Source organism: Lutra lutra, chromosome 12 (assembly GCF_902655055.1).
Source record: "Lutra lutra chromosome 12, mLutLut1.2, whole genome shotgun sequence".
In the NCBI taxonomy this organism is placed as follows: Eukaryota; Metazoa; Chordata; class Mammalia; order Carnivora; family Mustelidae; genus Lutra; species Lutra lutra.
This window is the reverse complement of record NC_062289.1, coordinates 67043276-67067931: the sequence shown is the minus strand read 5'-3', so window position 1 is coordinate 67067931 and position 24656 is coordinate 67043276. Positions and strand designations below refer to the sequence as shown.

At 47.3% G+C, this 24656-nt stretch overlaps 2 protein-coding genes and 1 gene segment (V, D, J or C); all 3 read left to right on the top strand.

Moving 5' to 3' along the window:
* LOC125082616 (immunoglobulin lambda-1 light chain-like) overlaps positions 1–24656 on the top strand; it is a 306686-nt gene that overhangs the window by 204874 nt on the left and 77156 nt on the right. The window lies entirely within an intron of this gene.
* The window catches only part of LOC125082615 (immunoglobulin lambda-1 light chain-like), a 173309-nt gene that overhangs the window by 80750 nt on the left and 67903 nt on the right, over positions 1–24656 (top strand). For 3 of the 8 annotated variants that reach the window (XM_047698419.1, XM_047698422.1, XM_047698424.1), the window contains exon 2: positions 23855–24150. The exons of 3 other annotated variants lie outside the window; for them this stretch is intronic. In XM_047698419.1, the coding sequence (XP_047554375.1) occupies positions 23855–24150 (296 nt within the window). The remainder of the gene's footprint in view (positions 1–23854; positions 24151–24656) is intronic. 2 more of the 8 variants (XM_047698425.1, XM_047698421.1) reach the window with 1 other exon arrangement.
* Positions 1–24656, top strand: part of LOC125082613 (immunoglobulin lambda-1 light chain-like) — a 301131-nt gene that overhangs the window by 212579 nt on the left and 63896 nt on the right.

Genomic DNA, 24656 nt, shown 5'->3' with positions numbered 1-24656 from the left:
GGACCACCTTTCCCTGAATCAGGTGTTGTCTGCATGTCCCAGAGGAACCAGATAAGCCCCATGACCAGGCTCTTTCAAGACCCTGAGGCAGCCCCAGACAGACCCCAGGCAGGTGGGATCCCAGCAGGAGGAGCCTTAGGTTATGGACAGACTCCGTACTGCTTGTAGGACTTGAGGTAGGCCTCTGGGGAGGAGAATCAGACACTCTAGGAGAGGAAAGCACCTGGATGAGGTCCCTCCCTTGCTGCTGTGATAACAGAGAATAAAGCAACTGGAAGGAGCCCAGCCATGCTGGTGTTGTGGGGAAATCAGAATTCTTATGTATGACTACATTAGTTTGTTAGGGCTGAGAGTACAAAGCCCCACAAACTTGGTGGAAGGAGCTGAGAACAGAAATGTATTTTCTCACAGCTCTGGAGATCAGCAGTCTGAGACCAAGGGACTGGCAGATTTATTGTTTTTTTGTAGGCTGTGAAAGAGAATCAGTTTCATCCTTCTCTTACAGCTCCTGGTGGTTCTCTGGCAATTTTTGGCATTCCTGGTCTTGTAGATTCCTGCTCTAACTTTATAGGGTGGTCTTCCTTGTCAGAATCTTTCTCCAAATTTTCCGTTTCATAAGGAAATCAGTCCAATTGGATTAGGGCCCAGCCTACTCCAGTGCAACCTCATCTTAATTTAACGAATTACATCTGCAAAGATCCTATCCTGAAATCAGGGTCCAGTGAGAGATGCTGGAGGTTAGGACTCAAACATACATTTGATCCCCCTAGAGGGATCAGTGTGAGAAGCCCCAGTCTCTCTGCCTGAGCCTCTCTTCCCTCAGTGCCACCAGCCCAACCCTGAGACCCATCAGCCCTCCCCTACCCACCCAGGCCTCTGTGCTACACTCTGTGGTCGGGTCAGAGGACACACACTGACCGGCAACCTATGTAATTCAGGTTTGTAGTATCTGCAGAACTAGGTTCTCCCTCCCAGAACTAGGACATCACAGGTAGGACCAACTCTAGTGAGACGATGGGGATGACATGACACATATCACAAGATCTGAAGAAGCAGGAAGTAGTTCTGCTCTAGTTCTGCTGGGACATCCCGTGATGTGTCTGTTGGAGAATCAGGACCATGTCCCTGGGCCCATGACCCAGTGAGGAGGATGGCAGCCTGAGAGGGTGTGCCTCTGGTGAACTGTGCAAGGGATAGTGCCTCTGGGGGCCTGTGTGTGTGTGTGTGTGTGTGTGTGTGTGTGTGTGTGTGTGTGTGTGTGAGAGAGAGAGAGAGAGAGAGAGAGAGAGAGATATTTTGGAGTTGCCAGGAAATTTTGCCAATTTTAAATGTCCAAACCCAAGACTTATGTTTCCATAATTTCCACCCATCCTCTAAACTCCAGTGACTTTGCTTTATATCATGTTTAAGGATAAAGGATATTGGGATGCCTGGGTGGCTCAGTTGGTTAAGCAGCTGCCTTCGGCTCAGGTTGTGATCCCAGCATCCTGGGATTGAGTCCCACATTGGGCTCCTTGCTCAGCAGGGAGCCTGCTTCTCCCTCTGCCTCTGCCTGCCACTCTGTCTGCCTGTGCTCTCTCTCTCTCTTTCTCTCTCTCTCTCTCTGACAAATAAATAAATTTTAAAAATCTTTTTTTAAAAAAAGATAAAGGATATTAAAAGGAGCAGGAGGAGGAAAGATTTATATGTGCTTACCACATATGAGGCATGATTCCAAGCACTTCCCATTTATTAAATTGTTTAATCATGAATATGCTACAAAAAAGCATTCTGATTATCACACCAATTCACAGATGCAGAAGCTGAGGCAGGTAGGATATGTAACTTGCCTGAGGTCAAAGCTAGAAAGTGGCCAAACCAGCAGCAAACCAAAGTCTTCTGACCCCAAAATCCCTGGTTTCCATCACCAACCTATGGACTTCTGTGCTTTCAGGCTAAGAAATGGCCCCTTCTTAATGCTCCAGAAAGCCCTGTCTCCTTTTTCAAAAGCAAGTGACAGCTACTGGGACTTTGAAGAGTAGCCCGTCCAACAGAAATAAAATTCCAACCACATTCATAATTTAAAATTTTCTAGTAGCCACATTTTAACAATGAGAAGAAATGAGCAGAACTTGTTTTCATAGTACACTTTGTTTAGATCAATTTCTTGAAATACTATCACATCAATATGAATGACATATAAAAATATTTTTTACCTTATCTTTTATGCTATGTCTTTGAAATCTGCTGGGTACCCCAGAACAACAACACTTCTCTATTAGGACTACCCACATTTGATGGTACACAGGTTTTCATGCCTTGTAGGAGCCATGGACAGAGCAAGTTAAATGCATAAGGTTTCGTGAGGGTAACTGTCCCTCCAGTATAGACTCACAGCCAGCAGGCTGTTTTTCCTTGGGAAACACAGATAGCAACACCATGAACATCTGAGCACTCTTCAGAACAGAACCTGGGAGGACATAGACTGGAATAAAGGAGAGAGAATGAAGACCAGAAGGTCTCAGTAGGCTTGGGATTAGGGAAGAGGGAGGATGGTGAGGGGTCAGATTCAAAGGGCAGGCTCTGGGATGTCTTCTGGGTTGGAAACTTGACTTATTCATCACTGTCTTGGCAAATGAGAATGATAAAATCATTTAATGTCTCAGCATTAGATTCTTCATTTAACAGACTGGAGGAAAATTGTGCCTTGAGCATAGGGCAACTATTTTTATCATGACTCATTCAGTGGAAACTGTACACATTCACCAAAGGTTTAACACCTACTGAGGGCTCAGAAGTAGTCATTTTGTTAAACTACCACTACATGTAGTGTGACATTCATCCCAGGGGGTGCCGGGGGGCACTGTGGGTCTTGGTTTGAGACCCCAGTAAGTTCAAATCCCCTGGTCCATGCTCAAGTGCAAAGGGTATGACTGATGGTTCCTTTAAGGAAACTTGTGTTGTGCAGATTCAACTCTCCACTCTAGAAACCCACACCTGCTCTTCTGACCTCAGGAAATTACCATGAGGCACTTAAGCTCAGGGCTTAGACAAAAGCTTCCACAGACCTACTGAAGAATGGAAAGTAGATTTGCATCTGATGCCCCTCCTTCCTTGTGCTGCAAAAACAGAGGATAAGATGGGAGTTTGGAGAGTTCAGTCCCAGCAGGAGATTCAGAGCAAACTTCTACGAAGTTCTCCCCACCATGGACTGGGTTCCCTTCTACATCCTGCCCTTCATTTTCTCTACAGGTCTGGGTTCCACCTCCTTAGCATTTCCTTCCAGACACAATCTCCAGGGGCTACTGTCCAGTGTCTGGTACATTCAGCATCATTCTTGTGTTTTGTTTCCAGGTTTCTGTGCTCTGCCTGTGCTGACTCAGCCTCCATCGGCAAATGCCTCTCTGGGAGCCTAAGTCAAGCTAACATGCACCCTGAGCAGGGAGCACAGCAATTAGTTTGTTCACTGGTATCAACAGGAACCAGGGAAGGCCCCTCGGTATTTGATGAAGGTTAATAGTGACGGAAGCCACAGCAAGGGGGATGGGATCCCCAGTAGCTTCTTAGGATCCAGCTCTGGGGTTGACCGCTATTTAACTATCTCCAACATCCAGTTGGAGGATGAAGCTGAGTATTACTGCGGTGAGAGCCATACAATCGATGGCCAACACGGTTAAGCCACAGTGATACACACAAAGGGGAAGTGAGGCTAAAACCTCCCACTCTCTCTGTCCTCTTCCCCATGGGGATTCAGGGGGAGCGGCTGTATGCCCCTCTCCAGGGCCCTGAGAACTTTGCCTCTCCCTGGAAACCCTGTCACTCTGACCAAATCCCAAAACAACATTACAGAGAGACTGATACAGGGAGTAACTAAGGTCATTTTGACAACAGAACATTCTCTTTCGTTTGCCATACTTCTGGGAAAGATCGGATCAGCCCAGACAAGAAAATGACCCTGAAACAGTAACTGGTCTGAGAAGACAGCATGAGCCATCAGACCCTGTGCATCCATGATGGGTCTCTGCTCAGGGAATGGACAGAGATCTCAGGGTTCTGCAGCTTACCAAGGAGGTTGGTTGAGTGAATACCATCACGATAATTTCATCATGAAGCATAACAGGACTCTTGCCAGTGTTGAATGTTTTAAAGGAAACATTTGGTTCCCAAGGGAGGTATGGCAGAAAGTCTTAAAACCATGGTGGGTGCGGAGCTGGGATCTAGTAGGAAAACAGTGTGCATGTTAGAATGTTTATGATGGGACCAACATGGAGCATGGCCTCGGTTTCTCCATCAGTAATGATTCTTAACTTTTGGTCCACATGCTGTTATAGGCCTTTTTCAGGTTCTGCCCAGGAACACATCTACTGGTACAACAGCAGGGCATGGTGAAAGGGGTGCACGAAAGTGATAAATATATGATTAACCTGAATCTCAATCCTATGAGTGATCTATATCAAATGCATATGATGGCAGAGGGGCAAGCTTACTGGACATGTTGATCTCCACAGTTTTTCTGGTATTTGAAAAGCAGCATCTTTCACACAAACCCACACTCTTGTGTTAACGTTGAGCATCTGTATTGATCAAGGTAACCCTGGTCCCTGTAGACCTGAGCAGGGTTGAGAGGAATTGTGATGCTGGATCCCAGAAACTCTGGCCTGGTCCCCTTAGTTAGTGATGCAGCTCTGAGATGGAAAATCCAGGATCTGCCCATAGCCTGGAAAACTCCCAAGTGGGTAGGAGGAGAGAAGGTGGCTATTCCTCTAGAGACAGACTAGGCAGGGGTACAGGAGGAGCAGGAGGAGAGGAGACAGCAGGTCTCAGTCCTTCAGGGACTTCTTTCAAGTACATGCTGGGCTGAGTCACAGGGAATCACAGGCACACCCTACACACTCCAGTAAAGGATTGTTCTCTACCAAGGGTTTGCAGAGATTGTGTCCCAAAAGAGCCCCCCCCCCAGGTCCCTCTAGTGGGGATTTTCCTCCACCACATACATTGTGGGAAAGACATTCCAGAGGATGGTAGGGAAATAATATCCAAACCCACACCAAATCATCCCACCTCCAAGCCCACTTGGGACCTCCTGGTGTTTATAGCTTGGAAGAAAATAACCCAGTAGCCTTGGACAGAGAGACAGATGGACAAATAATGGATGTGATGTCAGTGAATGGAAAAGGGAGGCAGATAAAGAGCATTTCCTTGTGTGCTGAGATGGTAACCAATCAATGAGGGAGTGACAACTACAAAGCATTGGCTAAAGGAGTCAAATGATTCCAGTAGTGGCAATTACTTTTTGTCACGTTTATAATAGGATCAGGGTCTCAGTAAGAGACCACTGGTCAGCTCCTGTCCTGTAGATGTGAGTAATGAAAATGTCAAGAGTAACTATCTCCTCCTGCATTGTTCCTTGTCAATAGCTTTTGGCTTCACTGATTGCCAGGTGATCCTGAGGCCAGGAATGAAAATTTTTGTCAAAAGTTCTTATGTAGTTTGTGGCCTTAGCAGAGTCTCCATAATAGAATCCTTTAGTCCCATTGTCTCCTTGGGGGAATCTCTTGGGCCTGATGAGCAACTTATTATTTAATACAGGGAGCACCTGAAACAGGTGTTAAGATCTAGCCAAGAGAGATGGAAGTGATGCCACTAACACTGTGAGGAGAGCCCAAGCAGGCTGAGCCACGAGTGGGAGTATGTTCAAGGAGATCTCCTTACCTCACTTCCCCCTACTCATTCTGCATCTCCCTTCCTTCTTCCCTTCCTTCCCCTGGCCCCACCCACTTCTCACTAGTTAACCAATGTTCTCACTTTCAATATCTTTCCCTGGAGACGTCTGGAATACCCCCCATGAGTCATATTCTACTCAATTCTTTATCTTCCCCTGTGTGTTCCTTTTTCATGTATTCTATCATATACAGATGCAAGATGTATCATCTTGATTTCTAAATACACAGGAATCTGGTGCCTGTGGGACATCAGGATTGTCTCGGCCTAGACCCTTTTCAAATGCACTACATTGTACCCTGCACTCTCCTTTCTGAAAGAAGATAGCTGGCTAGGCCAGGGCATTTCAACCCTGGGACAAGGACAGGGATCGTGCCTGCCCTGCCTCCTGCAACGTGTATGTGACCTGTCTGTGCTGGGCTGGGCTGGGCTGGGCTGGGCTGGGCAGGGGGCGCAGCTGCCTGTGGGAGGCTGGAAACCCTGGTCCACACACTTTCCCAGGTGACTGGTGCTGTTGGGTGACCTGCAAGGGGTAATCTCCTGGACTGAATCTTCCTCCACCAGCAGGGGGCAGCAGAGCTTCAGCAGGGGCAGCAAGACAGAGTTTGGGGCTGCCCAAGAGGAGCCTCACAAGGACACCAGGCCCGGGTGTCAGCAGGGGTCCAGGGTTCAGTCCCCAGAGACTGTCACGATGATCCACTCTATCTTCTCAGGCTGCAGGGACCTTATTCTGAGAGTCACACACACAGAATATCGAAGGGAGGCCTGACACACTGGGTGAGAAATGCAGGTCCTCTCAATGTCCATCAGTGTTCCCAGGCACTGACTCCTCTGTGCTGGGCATATCCATGGACGCCCTGACCACTCACACTCAGCTTATCTTTCCTTCCTCCAGGCTGCAGCTCCTTGCTCAGGAAGAGCTGAGGGAGGGAGAGCAGGGACCACTGAGCCCCTTGCCCTGGAAGGGACATCAGCAACGTCCTTGTGAGACTGTCTCCAGAGGGGAACGAATGCTCCCTGCTCAGGCCACAGCTCTGGTCCCTGGGTTATCCTTGTTCAGTGACAGGATCAACTCCCTGCAGGGACACTGTCTCAAGCCCAGAGCTCATGCCATGTGGGATCCTGTGACCTTGGGGACCAGAAAGCTTCCAATGATTTGCCATGCTTTTTACATGTTTACATGAAACACTGATGAAAAAAATTATGGTGGCCAATTTCTGCTCTCTTGTGGGATGAGGGCTGTCACAGGAATGAAAATAGCCTGTGTTAATACATGAGACATTGTGAGGAATTTCCAACAGCTAGTGGTTGGTTAACAAGTCAATTCCCAGGTAGAAAGTTGTGTACAAACCTCAGAATGAGATAGTTTCCCAATGGAACCAGAGTGCAATGTGGGACAGACAGGGTACCTGAGACAGGAAGAGGTGGGTAATGAGGCTACAGGAGCAACGTTCCCTGAATCAGGGGTTGTCTTCACTCTCAGAGCCCAGCTCACCCCATGGCCAGGCTCCTGCAAGGTCCTGAGCCAGCCCAGCACAGACCCCAGGCGCAGAGGTTTCAGACAGAGTCAGTGTCAGTTCCCAGGAATCTGACTATTGAAGCCAGACCTTGGAAACCAAGGTTGATTTTCTCACCAGAAAGCTCCATGAAGAAAACCAGGGGCTTCTGTCTTCCTCCTCAATCATCTGCTCCCGTCTCACAAGCAACTAATCCACATAGAGACCCACAGAGAAATTTATTTGCATAAATGTTAATAATCACTGCCTCATGGGCCTGGAGGGAATAAGAGGAGCCTGGGTGAGCCTGCCCTGCATCTGGGGTCTCTGGAGGCAGAGCTCTGGGCATCTGCACCAGGGCCTGGACCCTTTTCCTGTTCCCCATCATCACTCTCTGCACAGGTGCACCCCAGGCCCTGCACACAAGCTCATCCTGCACAGGGCCTGAGCTGTGCCTGCCCCAAACCCTGAGCTCAGCACCAACACTGACTCAGTATTGGGTCCCTGGGAATGAGCCCCTGGACCTCACACCAACCCCTCCTCTTCTGTCTTTTCAGGTTCCATGGTCTCCAGTGGGCTGACTGAGCCGCCCTCTGTGTTGCTGACCCAGGGACAGACAGCTACAATCACCTGCTCTGGAGATGTACTGGGAAAAAGATATGCATATTGGTACCAGCAGAAGCCAAGACAAGCTCTTGTGCTTGTGATTACTAAAAATAATGAGCGACCCTCAAGGATCTCTGACTGGTTCTCAGCCTCTACCTCAGGAAATTTTACCATCAGTGGGTTCCTGGCCGAGGACGAGGTTGACTATTTCTATCAGTCCTATGACAGCAGTGGTAATGCTCACAGTGACACAGGCTGATGGGGAAGTGAGACACAAGCCCCTTCCTTGTCTGTGTCGCACTCTCCTCCAGCCCCAGGAGGACCATGGATAAGCACTGAGCAGGTCTGGCCCAGGGCCCTAGGTCTGAGGCCCCCAGAGCTCCTCCCCCACTCTGCTCAGGTAGCCCCGCACCCATTGGGTCAGAAGACCGTTCACCTGAGTGCACCAGGCTACACTGCTCTCTGGGCCTCTCTCTGAATGTGGGACAGATGTCTTCAGTGAAAGAAAGACAGAGGGAGTCTTGTCCAGGAGAGCATTTAGCTGATAGCACTAGGCTACACTGGTCTCTTTGCTTGTGTGTGAATGTGGGACAGAGGGCTTTGGTAGAGGAAAGACAGAGGGAGCCTTTTGTCCAGTGCTCATGATCTCTGTATTTTCCTTGTGCTATGGGCCACACTTCACACAATGGACCAGGATTAGAGTCCAAATATCCCAGAGAAGCTGAGTTCCTAAAGCCACAATGCCATCCGTGGGGGCCACCTCCACCTGAGTGGAGAGGTTGGGTACAGTAGACAGAAGAGTCACCCACATTGCCTCCTCTGGGCTCACACACCCACCCACTACTGCCTAGAGCCACTGACAGCTCACAGGGGGTCTCCTCACTGGGAATTTCTGGTTGCTTCAAAAATCTGCTTCCCAATGTTATGTCCCTTCTCAGAGAGGTTCAGTTGAATGATCACCTCAGGCCAACATCCCAAGGTCATGCCTCAGGTTCAGATGTCCCGAACAGTCCCAGCTTTAGAGCTCCCTACAGGATGGAGGCCTCACCTGATGGCTCATTGTGGGTCCCTTCTCCTTCTATCTGGGCTAAGATCCCCAACTCTTTCCAGAGTTCCTGCTCATGCACTTCTCCTTCTCAGGGTCTGCTCCCAAGAACCCAATCGAGGAAGGCCAGAATCGCCAACAGGGTCCTCAGGGACCCAAGAAGGCCACTGTGTACCCACAAAGATGGTGTTTCTCCCCCAAATCACCAGTGTACTTGTCCAATCCCTAGACAGATCAGATTGTTCCTTGTATTTTTATACACTGAAAAAAGATCCAGACACACTAAGTGTTCTGAGTTCTGACGGATAGTTAGAGAGTTACATCCTTCTTGACAGTGAATGGGGGACAATGGGTCAGTTGCCACTGCCTACAAAGTGGCCACAAGAAACACAATAACCATGGGAATAAGACACAGAATGGGTCCTTCCTCATTTCAACCCTCCAAATCTTGGGCAGGAATCTCTCTTTACATCCATCCAGATATATGGACAGACAACAATTCTGTGAGATATAGCTCAGCCTGTCAACAGTGACACTGAATAAGACAACACAGATGATCCCTTACCCACATAAAATCCACCCAGATCCCCACCGATTACAGTCTCCAAATAAAGAGAATGTTGGCAGCCATATTTCTCCCTAACATGATAAAATATCCTGTGAACAGTTACAAACAAGCTCACCCTTTACCCACAAGAGGATACAAAAGACATCATTGTCTGCTAGTGATCTTTATTTTTGTCCCAGCCATTTTGATATTATGTAACTTCAGTAATGAGATATAAAGTTAACTATTGTTAACACATCCAATGTTAGATGATAATGGCATGAATAGAACAGAAACATATGATTAATATATATCCAAACCTATTCATGTCAGCATAAGGAAGAAACATTTATTACTTTTATCCTATTCATTTCTGCCACTACTTTGGTCACTGTGGTGTCTAAAATTACCTTCTTCACTGCCAACTCCATATTCCTCTTCTTCTCAGCAAATACCTGAGCTAGTCATGATTCCCCCCCATGACCAAACTTTCACTCTGGAAGACTGGTCCATTATCTGACCTGCTGAATTGGATTGCGCTGAATTGATGACTGTCATCACAGTCCCATATATTAGGGGATCTCCTGAATGCGTATACTCATGCTTATCCTAATTGGATTGTAGACATTCGATTCCCCACGTCATCATGAAACGCCCCAGACAGTGCCCCCTACTTCGAGTCGCTGCCAGGAGGAGTCAGAAGGAACCATGACACTCTCCACAACCAGAGCAGGGCAGTCATACTTCCTCCCACCCACCCTAGTCAAGTTCTGCTGCAAAGAGCCCAGGGTCTGAATCCAGCACACCTGAAATCCACTCTTGGACTCGCCCCTAATTTCTTCTGTTTTCCTGGTAAACTAGCCTCTCTGGGGATTCACTTTACCTGCTGCAAAATGGGGAAACTTATACTGCTGTGAGAAACACTTGTTTTCAAATTAAAGGATACAAAATATTGAAGAGTTTAATTAATTAGGCAAATGCAGTGAGATCTCAGTGAGTTAATCTTGGTGTTGGAGTCTCCTGTCTGCCTCTGTGGGTACACAAGGAAAGGTTTTTGGCAACTCTGTGACCTGTATCATGTGCAATTATATCCAAGTCTGAATTAGCTGATTCCCAATTCACCAATCCACAGACAGAGTAGTTCAAAATCCTGCCACACCAAATTCCAGATGTGAGTTGTGATAAAAATTAAATCCAAAGTGATAGCCCATTAATAAACACCCATCTTACTAATAAACACCCACCTTACAAATGGGCCCTTTGCTATGGATCCCAAAAAACAAGATCAAGATTGGATGGACAAGAAGGCTCACCATTGTCCCAGACATGTCACATTATCCACCTGATTATTACTACCATTTCCTTTTGAGGACACAGTATGGTAGACACTGATGTAAATTTCTGCCTCGTTGTCTCTCATCTGTCCCCTTAGAATTTGCCTCTGTCTCTAGCACAGGTCCTCTTCATGCCTTTCCACCACATCCCATATGTGCTAAACTCATGCACTGTGAAACCCTCCTCAACTGGGTCCATCCCTACACACTGGGAATACTGAGGCACAACATCTATGACTTGCCCCAGGAACACTCCCTTGGGACAGAATCTTCCATCACCTCAATGACAGAATGATGAACAAACGTTCTAATGAGAAAGTTCCACAATCTAATGACATGGGAAGCATGGGATCACGGTGCTTCTGGGGAAACAGAGGGGACACCACGCAGGAGGACAAGGAAGGTAATGAGGTCACAGGACCAACTTCCCTATGTCAAGTTTTGTCTGTAACTCTCAGAGGGCCCTGCCCAGCCCCATGGCCAGGCTCCGGAAACACCACAGAGGGAGACGGGACAGACTGCCAGCAGGGTGGGCACAGAGAGTTTCATGTGGTGTGATCCCTGGGAGGTACCTGTGATCCCAGACCCTGCAGACAAAAGGTGGTAGTCTGACCTGAGAGCTGGCTGGAGGAAGCTGGGGACTCCCCTCTTCCTCCTCAGGCATGTCTTCTGATCTCACCACTTGTTTATCATGTAGGAGCTCAGAAATGGAGGAATTTGCATAAGTACTAACAATCACAGTCCCAAGGGCCTGGAATGGAAGAAGAGAGGCTGGTGTGGAGCCCAGCAGTGTTGTGGGACTCAGGAGGCAGAGCTCTGGGCACATCCATCATGGCCTGAACCTCTTTCCTGTTCCCTATCCTCACTCTATGCACAGGTTCTGTCCCAGGCTGCCCACACACTCAGCCCACACAGGATTGAGCTGGGTCCTAAGTGAACCCTGAGCTCAGATCAACAAAGTTCAGTATTGGGACTGTGGGGTGAGCCCCTGCACTTCACACCACCCTCTCCTCTTCTGTCTTTTCAGGCTCCGTGGCCTCCACTGTGCTGACTCAGTCTCCCCCCATGTCAGTGTCCCTGGGACAGACGGCTATCATCACCTGCTCTGGAGAGAAACTGACAAAAAAATATGCACGATGGTACCAGCAGACACCAGCCCAAGCCCCTGTGAATGTCATTTATAAGGACATTGAGTGTCCCTCTGGGATCCCTGACTGATTCTTGGGCTCCAGTTCAGGGACCACACACACCCTGACCATCAGCAGGGCCTGGGCCGAGGATGAGGCCAACTATTACTGTCAGGTATAGGACAACAATGGTAATGCTCACAGTGACACAGAGAGATGAGGAAGTGAGACACAAACCCCTTCCACATCTGTGCCACGCACTCCTTCAGCCCAAGGAGGCATGTGGACAAAGTGGGGAGTAGGTCTGAACCTGGTCCCTGGATCTCAGGTCCCCAGACCTCCCTCCGCACACAGGCTCTTCAGGGGATGGATCAGGGGAGGGAATGCACAGAGTAATTTTATCTATGTTTCATTTGTGACTATTGGTAAAGAAGTGACTGAACATGTAAGAAGAAACGGAAGATATTTTTTAAAGACCAAATGTTTTCAAGTGTCCCTAAACATAAAGTACATGTGATCTGATGCATGCTGTGATATTGTCAGCAGATTTTATGCTGAAAGAGAAAGAAGGGATTAGTGAACTTGATTTCACGGCAATGAAAACTCTTCAAGTGAAAAAGAAAAAGCAAGCACTGAAAAAAAATGAATAAAGATCAGGGTACTTAGGACAACCTCACACAGCCTCAAGTGTGTAATCAGAGTAACTAGGGAGAGAACATGGGGAGCAGATGGTGAATAGAAAACATTTGAAGAAATAAAACCCAAAATATTCCAAATTTGGTGAAACCTATTAGCCAGTATATCAAAAAGTTCAAGAAACTTCTGACAAGGGAAAACAAGAGATAACACCACACACCTCAGAATGAAATTGCTACAAACCAGTGATGTAGACGGTCTCACAGCGAGAGAGGAGAGACCAGGTGCTACAGAGGAACCAGCAAGGTGCTGGGAGTACCTTCCTCATCACAAGCTGTGTGAGCAAGATTACAGAGGAACAATGGTTTCAAAGTACGAATAGAAAACACCTGTCCACTTTGATGTTCACCGAGGGATAATGTCATTGAAAGGTGAAAATAAAATCAACCTTTCTCAGCCTGCTTCTCACAGAACTGATCACCCACAGGCTCTCAGCATAAGTGACAGTAAAGGACACCCCTCTCACAGAAGGAAAGGGTGACCAATGGAAATGTGAATCTATAGTATATAGAGAGTTACAGTAAGTATCAGATGTCAGAACAATATTGATAAATATAGTAAGATTTTATAGATTCACACCTATAAAAGGTAGTCAATTGTTTAAGCAGAAATAAGAACTTATGTAGTGATTTATAATGGATGGAAAAAAAAATATATGACAATGTATGGATGGGGGAAGAATGTCATGGGAATTATATCATGACACAAGGAGGTACATGATAAGTTAAATATGCCATTAAAACAAAATCATCTGAACTACAAAGATAAGAGCTAGTAAAGTGAACTAGTTGTGATTCTCCAGAGACTACAGATCCAAAAGTCGTGTATCTCATCTACACCTAGATGTGTATTCATATATTGCACACACACACACACAGAGAGAGAGAGAGACAGGCAGACAGACAGACAGAAGTTATGTGAAGAAATTGGTCCTGGAGTCCTAGGGCAGCAGGTCTGGAAGATTCAGGGAGACCAGAAGACTGGAGGCATAAGAAAGAATGATGTTGCAATGTGTAGTCAAAATCTAGTCGTTAACAGGTCAAATGATATGTTAACAGGAGACAAAAAGAAAAATCAAACTTCCAGAGATGAAATTAGCAACGTCTCACGTCACAAAGACAAGGCTTGAGAACAACAGCAGGCAGGAGAAGACAAACATGCAAGGGAACCAGAAGACAGCACGGACACCGCAAAGTGAAAGAAAAAAGATTTAAATGTGAACAGGGAGTCACTGACCTGGAGAGCAACTTTATCAGTGGAATAGGGTGTGATTGTGTCAGAAGAGGAGAGACGGTGGGATGGAGAAGATGGGAAAGTATTTGAAAAATTGTTGGCCAAAATGTTCCAAATCTGATGAAAATTGACAAGTGACAACTCAGAATCTCAACAAAACTGAAGAACAAGAAATCATTATAATAGTCATAAAAAACCCAAACCCAACAAGATCAAACATTTAAGGCAGTGAAAAAGAGACAGTCTTAGAAGCAGCCCGAGGAAGACACCTGTACTCAGGGAAATGAAAAGAAGAGTTTAGTGGATTTTGCATTGACGGAAATGTCTGTGAGAGACAGTGGATTAACATCTCTAAATTACTGGAAGAAGGGGTAAACAATTCTTCATCTAGGGAAAAGAGTCTTCAAAATTAAGACTGATTAAAATTTTTTTCACATATACAAAACTGACAGAATTTCTCATCAAATGACCTATACATAATACCAGCAAGAAACAAATGGACTTCCCTCAGGAAGGAGAAGGTGATTCCAGAAAGAATCTGAATCTACAAAGTGAGTGTAAACATCAGAAATGCTAACTATTGGGATAAAAATTAGACTTTTTCCTTATCTAAATCTCTATAAAAGATAATTCATTGTATATACCAAATATAATAACAATGTATGTAGGAATTTCAAATGTAGGTAAAATTGCATGTATGAAAATCATAGCAAATAGGCTGAGAGGTAAGAGAAGTCTATTATCAGGTTCTTATATGCCATATAACATGGTATAACATCACCTGAATGTAGATAATTCCAAGTCACTGATCATAAGACAGCAAGAATTCATAGCTCATAAACAAAACAAAAAAACAAGCATAAATAACATTTCATTACTTTTGTTAAAAACAGACAAATGGAAAGAGGGAGCAAAGAACACATGGGACAAACAGAAAATAAATCCATGGATGCTATATTTAAATGATGCTACTAATCACATGCAGGAAATGGTCTGCACCACCATTAACAGACAGACATTATTGGATTGAGTTTCACAGCAACACCCAAGTAGATGCTGCAAATAACAACCCCACAGTACATGAAATGACACTAAAACATAAGCAAACTTTCAGGACAATTCCCACTAATTCTGCTCCACAATGTGGGACATGAAACATTCTCAGGGAGCAGATGCAAACTCTAGGAAGATGAATTGAGCCAGAAATAATGAGGATGGAACATTTTCTGTTCTGTATTTTACACACAAGAGAAAAGAAAAAATATTCACAGAGAATATTGCATGAGAATAGCTAACAGAAATGTCCTCACATGTCCTTTCTCATATGAGCCTTTAAGATTTTCGAACACAGAATGACAAGTGTTCCCCTGTGGGGCCCAGAGGTGAGCACCTCTCCACATGAACAGATCCGTGAAGCCCACACAGAAGCAGAGATTCTCTCCAGCAGCCTGAAAAGGAGCATTCTCATGGGGACCAGAGAGGACTTGAGAGAGGTTTGGGGTGGCCAGGCTAAGCAGCAGACTGAGGAGAAAGAAATCTGGGGTCCCCACTATGGCCTTGCCCCTTACAAGATGCCCCCTCCTCACTCTCTCCCCCTCCTCACACCCCAGGTCCTGCCCCAAGCACTGACACAAGCTCAGCCCCCACAGGACTCTGCCCATGACCCCGGCCCTGAGCTCAGCCCAGGGGATGCTGCAGGGGTGGGGCCCTTGAGAATGAGTCCCACAGGCTCCTGAAGCTGCAGAACCGATGGGCCCCTATAATAATCAGCTGTCCCCAGAGGTGTGACCATGAGATCCTGTCATTCCCACTGCTCAGGAGAGAAAGGAGAAACCAATAATACAGAGCAGAGCCAGCAGGCCCCAGACCAGGCCCCACCACAGCCAAACAGCCTCCACCATCCCCACAGATTCTCCAGCACTAACCTAGGACACCCCCACTTACTCTCCCCATGCACAGGCTGAGGGGGCTCCTTTAGATTCCAACCAGTTTGGGGATGGAGGCCAGGGACACAAGCCCTGTGGCCAGGCCTGGCCTCAACCTGCACTGGTCAAGCTCTGCCCCCGAAGATCCCTGAGTCTGAATCCAGCACACCAGAGCTCCACTCCTGGACTCACTCCCACTTCTCTGTTTTCCAGGCCTCTCTAGGAGAACTTTCTAGCCTCTCTAGGCATTAGCTTCAGCTGCTGTGAATGGGGAAGCTTACACTCAAGTAAGAAACACTGTTCTTTTCACATCAAATGAGACATAATGTTGTAAGAGTCTTACTAATTAGGGAGACTCCCTGTGAGTTCAGTGAGCTGACCTTAGAGTTGGAGTCTCCTGTCTTCCTCTGTGAGAATCCACGGAAAAGTTTTCATCTGCCCTGTGACGGGCATCATGAGCAAATAGATCCAAGTCAGAATTAGCAGATATGCAGTTCCACAAGAATCACAGATTAGGCTACTTTACAGATTCTCCAACACCGAGCTCCAGGAGATATGGGTTGGAATAACAATAATAGTAGTAAATACAGCAGCAATAAAGAGTAAAATAAAGGTTTGCCTGCTCAACTGAATTTAGCACCAGAAGCATCACCTGTTGCTCTGATGACCCAACTACACGGATAGGGATGCAGGAAGCATCGGTCCTGATTCCTAAATACACAGGAACCTGGTGGCTGTGGGACATGACACAGGGTTGTCAGGACACTGACCCATTTCAAATGCACTAGACTTTAGCCTGCACTCTCCTTTCTGAAACAAGACAGCAGCTCTCCAGGGCATTTCAACCCTGGGACAGGTACAGGAATCCCACCTGTTCTGAATCCTGCATCCTATATGTGACCTGTCTCTGCTGTGCAGGGCAGGCCAGTGGGGCAGCTGCCCGTGGGAGGCTGGAAACCATGGTCCACGCCCTTTCTCAGGCGACAGGTGCTATGGGGTGACAGGCAGGAAGGAAGCTCCAGGTCTGAGTCCTCCTCCACCAGCAGGGGGCAGCAGAGCGGCATCAGAAGCCACAGGACAGAGGCTGGGATGCCCAGGGGGAGGTCAGAGGGACACCAGGTCTGCGGGTCAGCAGGGGTCCAGAGTTCAGTCCTCAAAGACTGTCGGAATGATCCATCTGAACTCCAAAGACTTCAGGGACCATGATCTGAGGGTCAGAGAAACACACAGTTACTAACCAGGACACTGACAGGAGTCCTGACACAGTCATCACCTCACCTGGAAATTCCAGTCACCTCATTTTCCAGCTGAAGCCCCAGGGAGCTGACCCATCTGTGCTGGATACATCCAGAAACACATTGGCCTCTCACTCTCTGCCTCTCCTTCCCCTCCTCCAGGCAGACTATGACCAAGAACTGTGGCTCCTTGTTCATAAGTGTCTCTGGGAGGGGACGGAGGGGGAGGGGTCACTTGAACCCCCTTGTCCCTGGAAGGAGGGTCTGCAGCCTCCTTTTGAGAATGTTTCCAAGGTGAAGTGATTCCCACAGCCTCAATCCACATCTCTGGTCCCTGTGTTGTCCTTGCTTCAGTGACAGAATCCAGTTCCCAGGAGAGACCACTGACTATCCAGTCTCCAGAGATCACACTTGTGCAAAGAAGTGACCATGGGGAATGCTCACAGAGATACAGAACTTAAAGTGAGTCCCTCAGTCAGGCATGGCTTCTGGCACTTTTCACAAGTTCATGTGAGATATGGATGAAAAAATGAAAGGTATCAAAGTGTTGAGATGTAGGTTGCTGGACTGCTGTGGGATAGGGTGTCACAGAGACAGAAGCACCAAGTAGAAATAGACTGGAGGTAGTGATGAGTCTCCAACAGCAGGTGAATGTATAACAAGTAAATTCCCACATGCACCATGATAAATAAATGTTAGAATAACAGAGTTTTACATTCCGATGACATGGTGAGGATGAGACCAGAGTGCAGCTGGGAGACACAGAGGACACGTGAAGCAGGAAGAGTAGACCCTGAGGCCACAGGACACCTTTCCCTGAATCAGGTCTTGTTTGTAGCTCTACAGGAGCCCACCCAGCTCAGGCCCATGGCCAGGCTGCAGAAAGGCCTCCAGTGTTGACCCAGCTGCCCTGTGCTTAGTGACCCTGGGACAGATGGCCATGATCACCTGTCAGAGAGACAGTATAGAGTTGTATAGAAATCTTCAGTGTGCAGTGGTATCAGCAGAAGCCAGGACAGGACCCTATCTGGTCATATATGACAATAACAAGTGCCCTCAGGGATTCTCTGATGCTAAGATCCAACTTGGAATACACGGTCCCTGCCCCAAACACCAGCAGGACCAGGGCCAAGGACAAGGCTGATTATTACTGTCAGGTGTGGGACAACAGTAATGCTCACAGTGACTGAGGCAGACAGGGTTATGAGACAAAATCCCCTTTCTTATCTGTGTCACACTCTCCATTAGCACCTGGAGCACTGAGGACAAAGCACAGAGGTCTGGCCCAGGGCCCAGATCTGAGATTCCCAGACCTCTCTCCCAGCACAGCCCTCCAGGCAGCCTCTGCACCATGTGGATCAGGGGTGCCTGTGCAGGAGGCAGGATGAGGCTGTCATGTTTCTTGCCTATGTACTTGTTGGGGATGAAAGGTCAGGCTGGAAGGACAGAGAGACATCCACGGAGACAAGACAAGCTCAAAGTGACAAGGTGAAGTCTCAGCTTTCACCGAATAAAATCATTGTGGTGTTTCTGGGTGGAAGCAGTTCTTGTTTAGAACTAAGACCTCTAGGGCAGCAGATTGTATGGTCATGGTACAAGGAGTAAAAATTTTGCAGTGGATCACCCGGCATGTCAGTGAGTATGGACATTCCCAATTCCACCTCTTCATTCCTGGACCCATCAATGCTGGTTATGACAGAAACAGCTCAGATATTGGACACAGATTTAATGCAAATATAACCTTCTGAAATGTCTTGCCACAGTCCCACAAGGTATTGTATGTGACTGGACAGTAAACAAGTATGCAAGAGACAGTAGTCCATCATGCCAGCCAGCTGTTTTGAACGGTGGGGAACATGGTAGAAGCAGTAGTTCTGGTAGAACCAGAACCATGGGCATCAACACACTGCAGCCCTTTTCTGATATGAAATGTGAGCCTTGGACAGAAGCCACACTGAATACTAGAACAGTGGGTGAGGCATTCAGTAAGTCCAAGGGTTACAGTTTGGGAAGAAGCACTGCAGTGAAAGAAAGCATGTTCCTATCCAGAGTAAAGGTCTCTTCCACCAAGAAGAGAGTGATCGTTTCCATGATGGAAGAAGTCTAATGTCATTCACCTGCCACCAGGCTTCTGGCTGATTCCCAAGGAGATGGTCTCATCCTGGGAAATCTGGGATGGTTTCTGCTCTTGGCAGATTGTTCCCTCAGAAGTAGCCATAGCCACGTCAGCCTTGTGAGTGGACAAACCTAGGGGTTATCCCATTAATAACCTCCCAATGTGCAACATGGCCACTTTACTATAGGGCCCCTGGACAAGTTCAAGAGTGGATGGACAAGAAGGCTTCACCACTGTCTGATGAATGTCACATTATCCACCTGATTATTAACACCATTTCCCTTTGAGGACACACTCTTGTGGCCATTTTCATGGAACAGAAATAGCTCTATGTTCATTTGCAGGTGGGTTCTCCTCACACATCTCTTCCTCAAACAGCTTTCACCACTTTCCTTTTCCTGTTTCTTCTAAGTCTCTAACCATCCATCCACACTGAGTCAGAGAACATAGGTTAGAAATAAGCCACTTCTGTCCTTCTCTCTGCCCAGGTGAAATAAACCAAACATTTTGCTCAAATGTTGCCTTATTGAAAAATTGTCCATATTGTGCAGGGGTGTACCAGATGAGTGCTGCAGGACTACAACTGTTAACTAGCAGAGTTGGCTGCACATCACACAGGAACCGCTTAAACCAACCACGGTTTTTCCCCTGGATCAGCTGTTCATAGGGTTGTCTCCACTGGGTCATAATTGTGCCAGACAGAGCAGAGACAATGCAGTATGTGTTGGTGTCATGGTCTTCAGACCTCTTTCTCATTCAACTCACCTGTGCCTTCAGGACCTGGGCAAGCCTGATCTTGAATTTACCTCTTCTGTTGGATGATGGAGAGATGCTGTGAATGCCCAATTCCCTGGTGTGGTTGGTCTGATAACACTCAGCTCATGCAGGCAGCTCGATCACATAGTAACTTAGTGGCTAGTAAGGAGCATACAGTCTCTGTTAAGGTTCAGTAGCAAGCTAAAGCATGTATCAGTTGGCTCTTTCTAATAATAGAGATGTAAAAAAAAAAATGGGTAAGCTGCCATCTATTTCAGTTCTAGGAACACTGTCATTGACTGATACCAGTGTGTTCTGTCAAATGAGTGTGATTACTAACTTGGTCCTGCCATTCATTATGGTAACACCACCCACCTTATCATTGGTGATAAAATGGAACTGCATGTCTCCTAAAAATGCAAAGACCCCCAAGACTACAACTTTGGCAACCAATCCAGAGTTCAGAATCTCTAGAAAACATATGTGTATATGTCATACATATATATACAAATATATCTCCAACATAAACATAGCAGACACAATTAGGGTATATGTGCACCCATACTCACAAATATATTCAGATACATTTGTGTGTGTTGTGTGTTTATAAATACATAATATAAAGGTGTGTGACAGGAATTTGATGTCATGTGGAAACACACACACACAGGTGAGCCATGGAGAAGCCACAGTGACTTCAGCTAAAACGGGCTCCCATTTCTCACTCAGTTTTCAGGGAGGTTCACACAGGCTCTTCTCGTGACTCATCTTCCCTGGAAATATACAACATTAAGAATTCTAACACATCACACCTGCCACTGAGTTTTTAACTTATTGGAAAATATCGCCTTGGAACTCAACTGGCATTGAATCAGAGACACCTAAGGTCCTCACTGTCCCTGCGTCCTCACACAAACCAGACTCTTCCCCACAGGGACTGACTCCAAACACACTTGAGTTCTTGTCCCTTCTTCCCATCCTGACAGCAGCCCGAAAGTCCCCTCTTCAGAGAAGCCTCCTCCAGTCTCTCCACACACACAAACTGCCTGTCATTTGGTCTCATGTCATTTCATTCTCTGTACGTCCCCCAAAACTGCACAGGTTCTTCTATCATTTAATTAATTGCTTGCTTCTATTAGTTATTATACCAACTAGCCAGGTAGTTTTTAATGCAATGCATGTCCATCTCACTTGGAAGCATGAACATTCAAGCAGCTATTTTCCTGCAGATAGAAGTTAAGTCTGAAGACGGATGCTGGTTCTCCAGGAACTACCAATTCCATGAGGTCCCAAATCCTCTCACTGTCTCTCCCACCACCACTACTATGGAGGCTTTTCTTTGCCTTGTTGTTGACAACAGAACTCAGGCTGGCTACCGCTGCTCCAGCTATCATAAACCAGTAAAAGAGAAAGAGCACTGCATAAATCTAGTCTGATTCTTTCATTCACAAATTCTCCAGAAAGATCCCCAGCAGAATGACACATTCATGGGCTAGTTCTAGGCCACAGGGTTAATACTGACCTAGACAGACCTGAGAATAACAATAGTGGGGCTTCTCAATGATTATAGAAGGCAAGATGCAGATGGACAGGGTTGGTGGCAGTGTCACTAAAGCAAATGTGTCCCCAGTGCTGCTCCACCCAAGGCAGGAATCTGAGAAAGACTCGTGTCTTATTCACACTGATTTCCCAAGATGGAACCTATGGAAGACCAAGCTGGGTCTGAATAAATGTTTGTTGGGTGACTGTCCTCTAGTCTCTGTCCTTGAAGCCAGGAGCCATTATCACACTACTTGATGCTCCAGCAGCCGGATCAAGTAAGGCAGTCCCTGTCCTGTGTCCCCTGGTGCCCAGCCTCCAAACTACACCCATGACCACCACCACCACGAGACATGAGCCCTGATACCTCAGATGGGTCCTACCTTCACATGAGTCTCTTCCTATTTTCATGGATAATCTGACTCCTCCTTCCTGGTTTCAAGGCTGGCAGGGGCCCTACAAAGAAGAGCAAACCCTCCCCTGGGCCCAGCAGTGCATGGATCAGGGGGAATCAGGATATGTGCGCAGTGGATCCTGAATCTCCACCTGGACAAAGGATTTCCCTGCACCTCCAGCTGCAAGTGTGGAGCAACCACCAGGAGGCAGCAGAGATGACCTGGCAGTAGGTCATCTAATGTAAAATTCTGACTCGTGGCCTCTCATCTCTACCCTGTAGAATTTGTCTCTGGCTCTAGCACACGTCCAGGACTTCATGACTTTCCACCCCACCCCTATTCCTGCTACACTCAGTCACTGTCAATCCTTCCTCAAGTACTGGGTCTGTCCCTGGCAGAGAGTAAACCCTGGGGATACCGAGGCACAACATCTATGACCTGTCTTGGAAGATCATTGGCACAGAAACCTGCAGCACCACAGTGGCCCCCTAACTCCATGTACCTCTGGCAAGGGAGTAATTTTGTTCCTGTTCTGATGTTCACCACTATAAACCAGGAGTAGGACACTCAGTGACCTATAATCCTCTAGTACCTACAGAGTAAATGTTCTATGCTGGGTTCAGAAACTACAGACAGAATCCACTTCACAGGTCTGCTGTGATCCTGCCTGTCCAGGAGCCAGGTCAGGACAGAGAGAGGCATAGAGTTTGGACCCCAGACTATGGGAACACAGTGTGAAAGAGAATCCCCGGGGCTGAGGATGGGTCTGTAGGGATTGCCTCTCTCATCTCTGTGTCCCTTGGAGCTGAGCCCATTTCTTTTTTTTTCTTTTTTTATTAACATATAATGTATTATTTGCTTCATAATACAGGGGTACAGGTCTGTGAATCATCAGTCTTACACAATTCACAGCACTCACCATAGCACATACCCCCAATGTCCATAACCCAGTCACCCTATCCCTCCCCACCCATCTCCCAGCAACCCTCAGTTTGTTTCCTGAGATTAAGTCTCTTATAGTTTGTCTCCCTCCCTGGTCCCATCTTGTTTCCTTCTTTCCCTCCCTACCCCTCACGACCTCCTGCCCTGCCTCTCAATTTCCTCATATCAGAGAGGTCATATGATAATTGTCTTTCTCTGATTGACTTATTTCACTTAACATAATATCTTCTAGTTCCATCCACATTGTTGCAAATGGCCAGATTTCGTGTTTTGATGGTTGCATTGTATTCTATTATACACACACACACACACACACACATACCATATCTCCTTTATCCATTCATTGGTTGATGGACATCAGGGTTCTTTCCATAGTTTGGCTATTGTGGACATTGCTGATATGAACATTTGGGTCCCTGTACCTGGATCACTACGTTTGTATCTTTAGGGTAAATATCCAGTAGTGCAATTGCTGGGTCATAGGGAAGCTCCATTTTCAACTTTTTGAGGAACCTCCATACTGTTTTCCAGAGTGGCTGCACCAGTTGCATTCCCACCAACAGTGTAGGAGGGTTCCCCTTTCAGAGCTGAGCCCATTTCTAAAACCGCAAGACTCCTCAGCAGAAGCCCCAGAGCTCTGGCTCATTTGCATAACCTGCAGGTGTCTGCAGCAAGAGCTTAAGAGAAGCCACTGAGGAAAACCGCCCAGCCTTCAGCCTCAGGAACCAGCACTATGGCCTGGATCCAATTCCTCCTCGGATTTCTGGCTCACTGCATAGGTACAGAGTCCAGGCTCACACCCATCCCAGCCCCGGGTTCTGGGACACTCCTGGCCCTGATTCTGAGCTCAGAACTGGACTGTCAGTCGGGGGCAGGATGATCAAGACCCTGCTGTGGGGTGAGGGGCTGGCGATAACACCCCACTGTACACCCTGGCTCCTTGTAATTCCCAAACGGCTGCACCTGCCCAGAGAAACAGGCGCAGCTGCTTTTCATTTGTTCAAGGGCTCCATCCACTAGGCAGGCCCAGGGCACCCAGAAACTAAGATGACAGCAGGGTGGAAATGGCCTAAGGAATTGAAAGAGCTCATTCCAGGAAGGTGGGCACATACAGTGGATGATATCCTGGCTGTAACCCCACCTCTCATCTTCTCTCTTGCAGGATCCATGGCCTCCTATGTGCTGACTCAGCCTCCCTCGATGTCAGTGAACCTAGGACAGACGGTCAGGATCACCTGTGGGGGAAACAACATTGGAAGTAAAAATGCTCAATGGTACCAGCAGAAGCCAGGACAGGCGCCTGTGCTAATTATCTATGGTGATAGCAAACGGCCCTCAGGGATCCCTGACCGGTTCTCAGGCACCAACTCGGGGAACACGGCCACCCTGACCATCAGCGGGACCCATGCTGAGGACGAGGCTGACTATTACTGTCAGGTGTGGGACAGCAATGCTGATGCTCACAGTGACACAGGTAGACAGGGAAGTGAGACAAAAACCCCTTCCCTGTCTGTGTCACACTCTCCTCCAGCCCCAGGAGGCCTGTGCACAGAGCAGGGAGCACTTCTGGCCCAGGTTCCCTCATCTGAGATCCCCACACCTCCCTCCCCATCCAGCCCTCCAGGCAGCTCTGCACAGGGAGACAAGGAGAGCATTTACAGCTGACAGCACTAGGCTACTTTCTTCACTGGGCCTGGGTGTCATCTACAGACAGAGGGCCTGGGTAGAAAAAAGACACAGGGAGAATTCTATCTAGTGGTCATGATCCCATCATTTCCATGTGGTGGTCGTGGGCTAATGCTCTCCCGACTGATCAGATTACAGTTCAAATTGTCGCAACTCATCTGAGTTCCTGAAGCTCTGGGGACATTAGAGGAGACTCCTCTACCAGAGTGGAACAGACAGGTACAGTAGACACTGAGGGGTCACCCACATCCCCTCTTCTGGGCTCACACACGCACCCA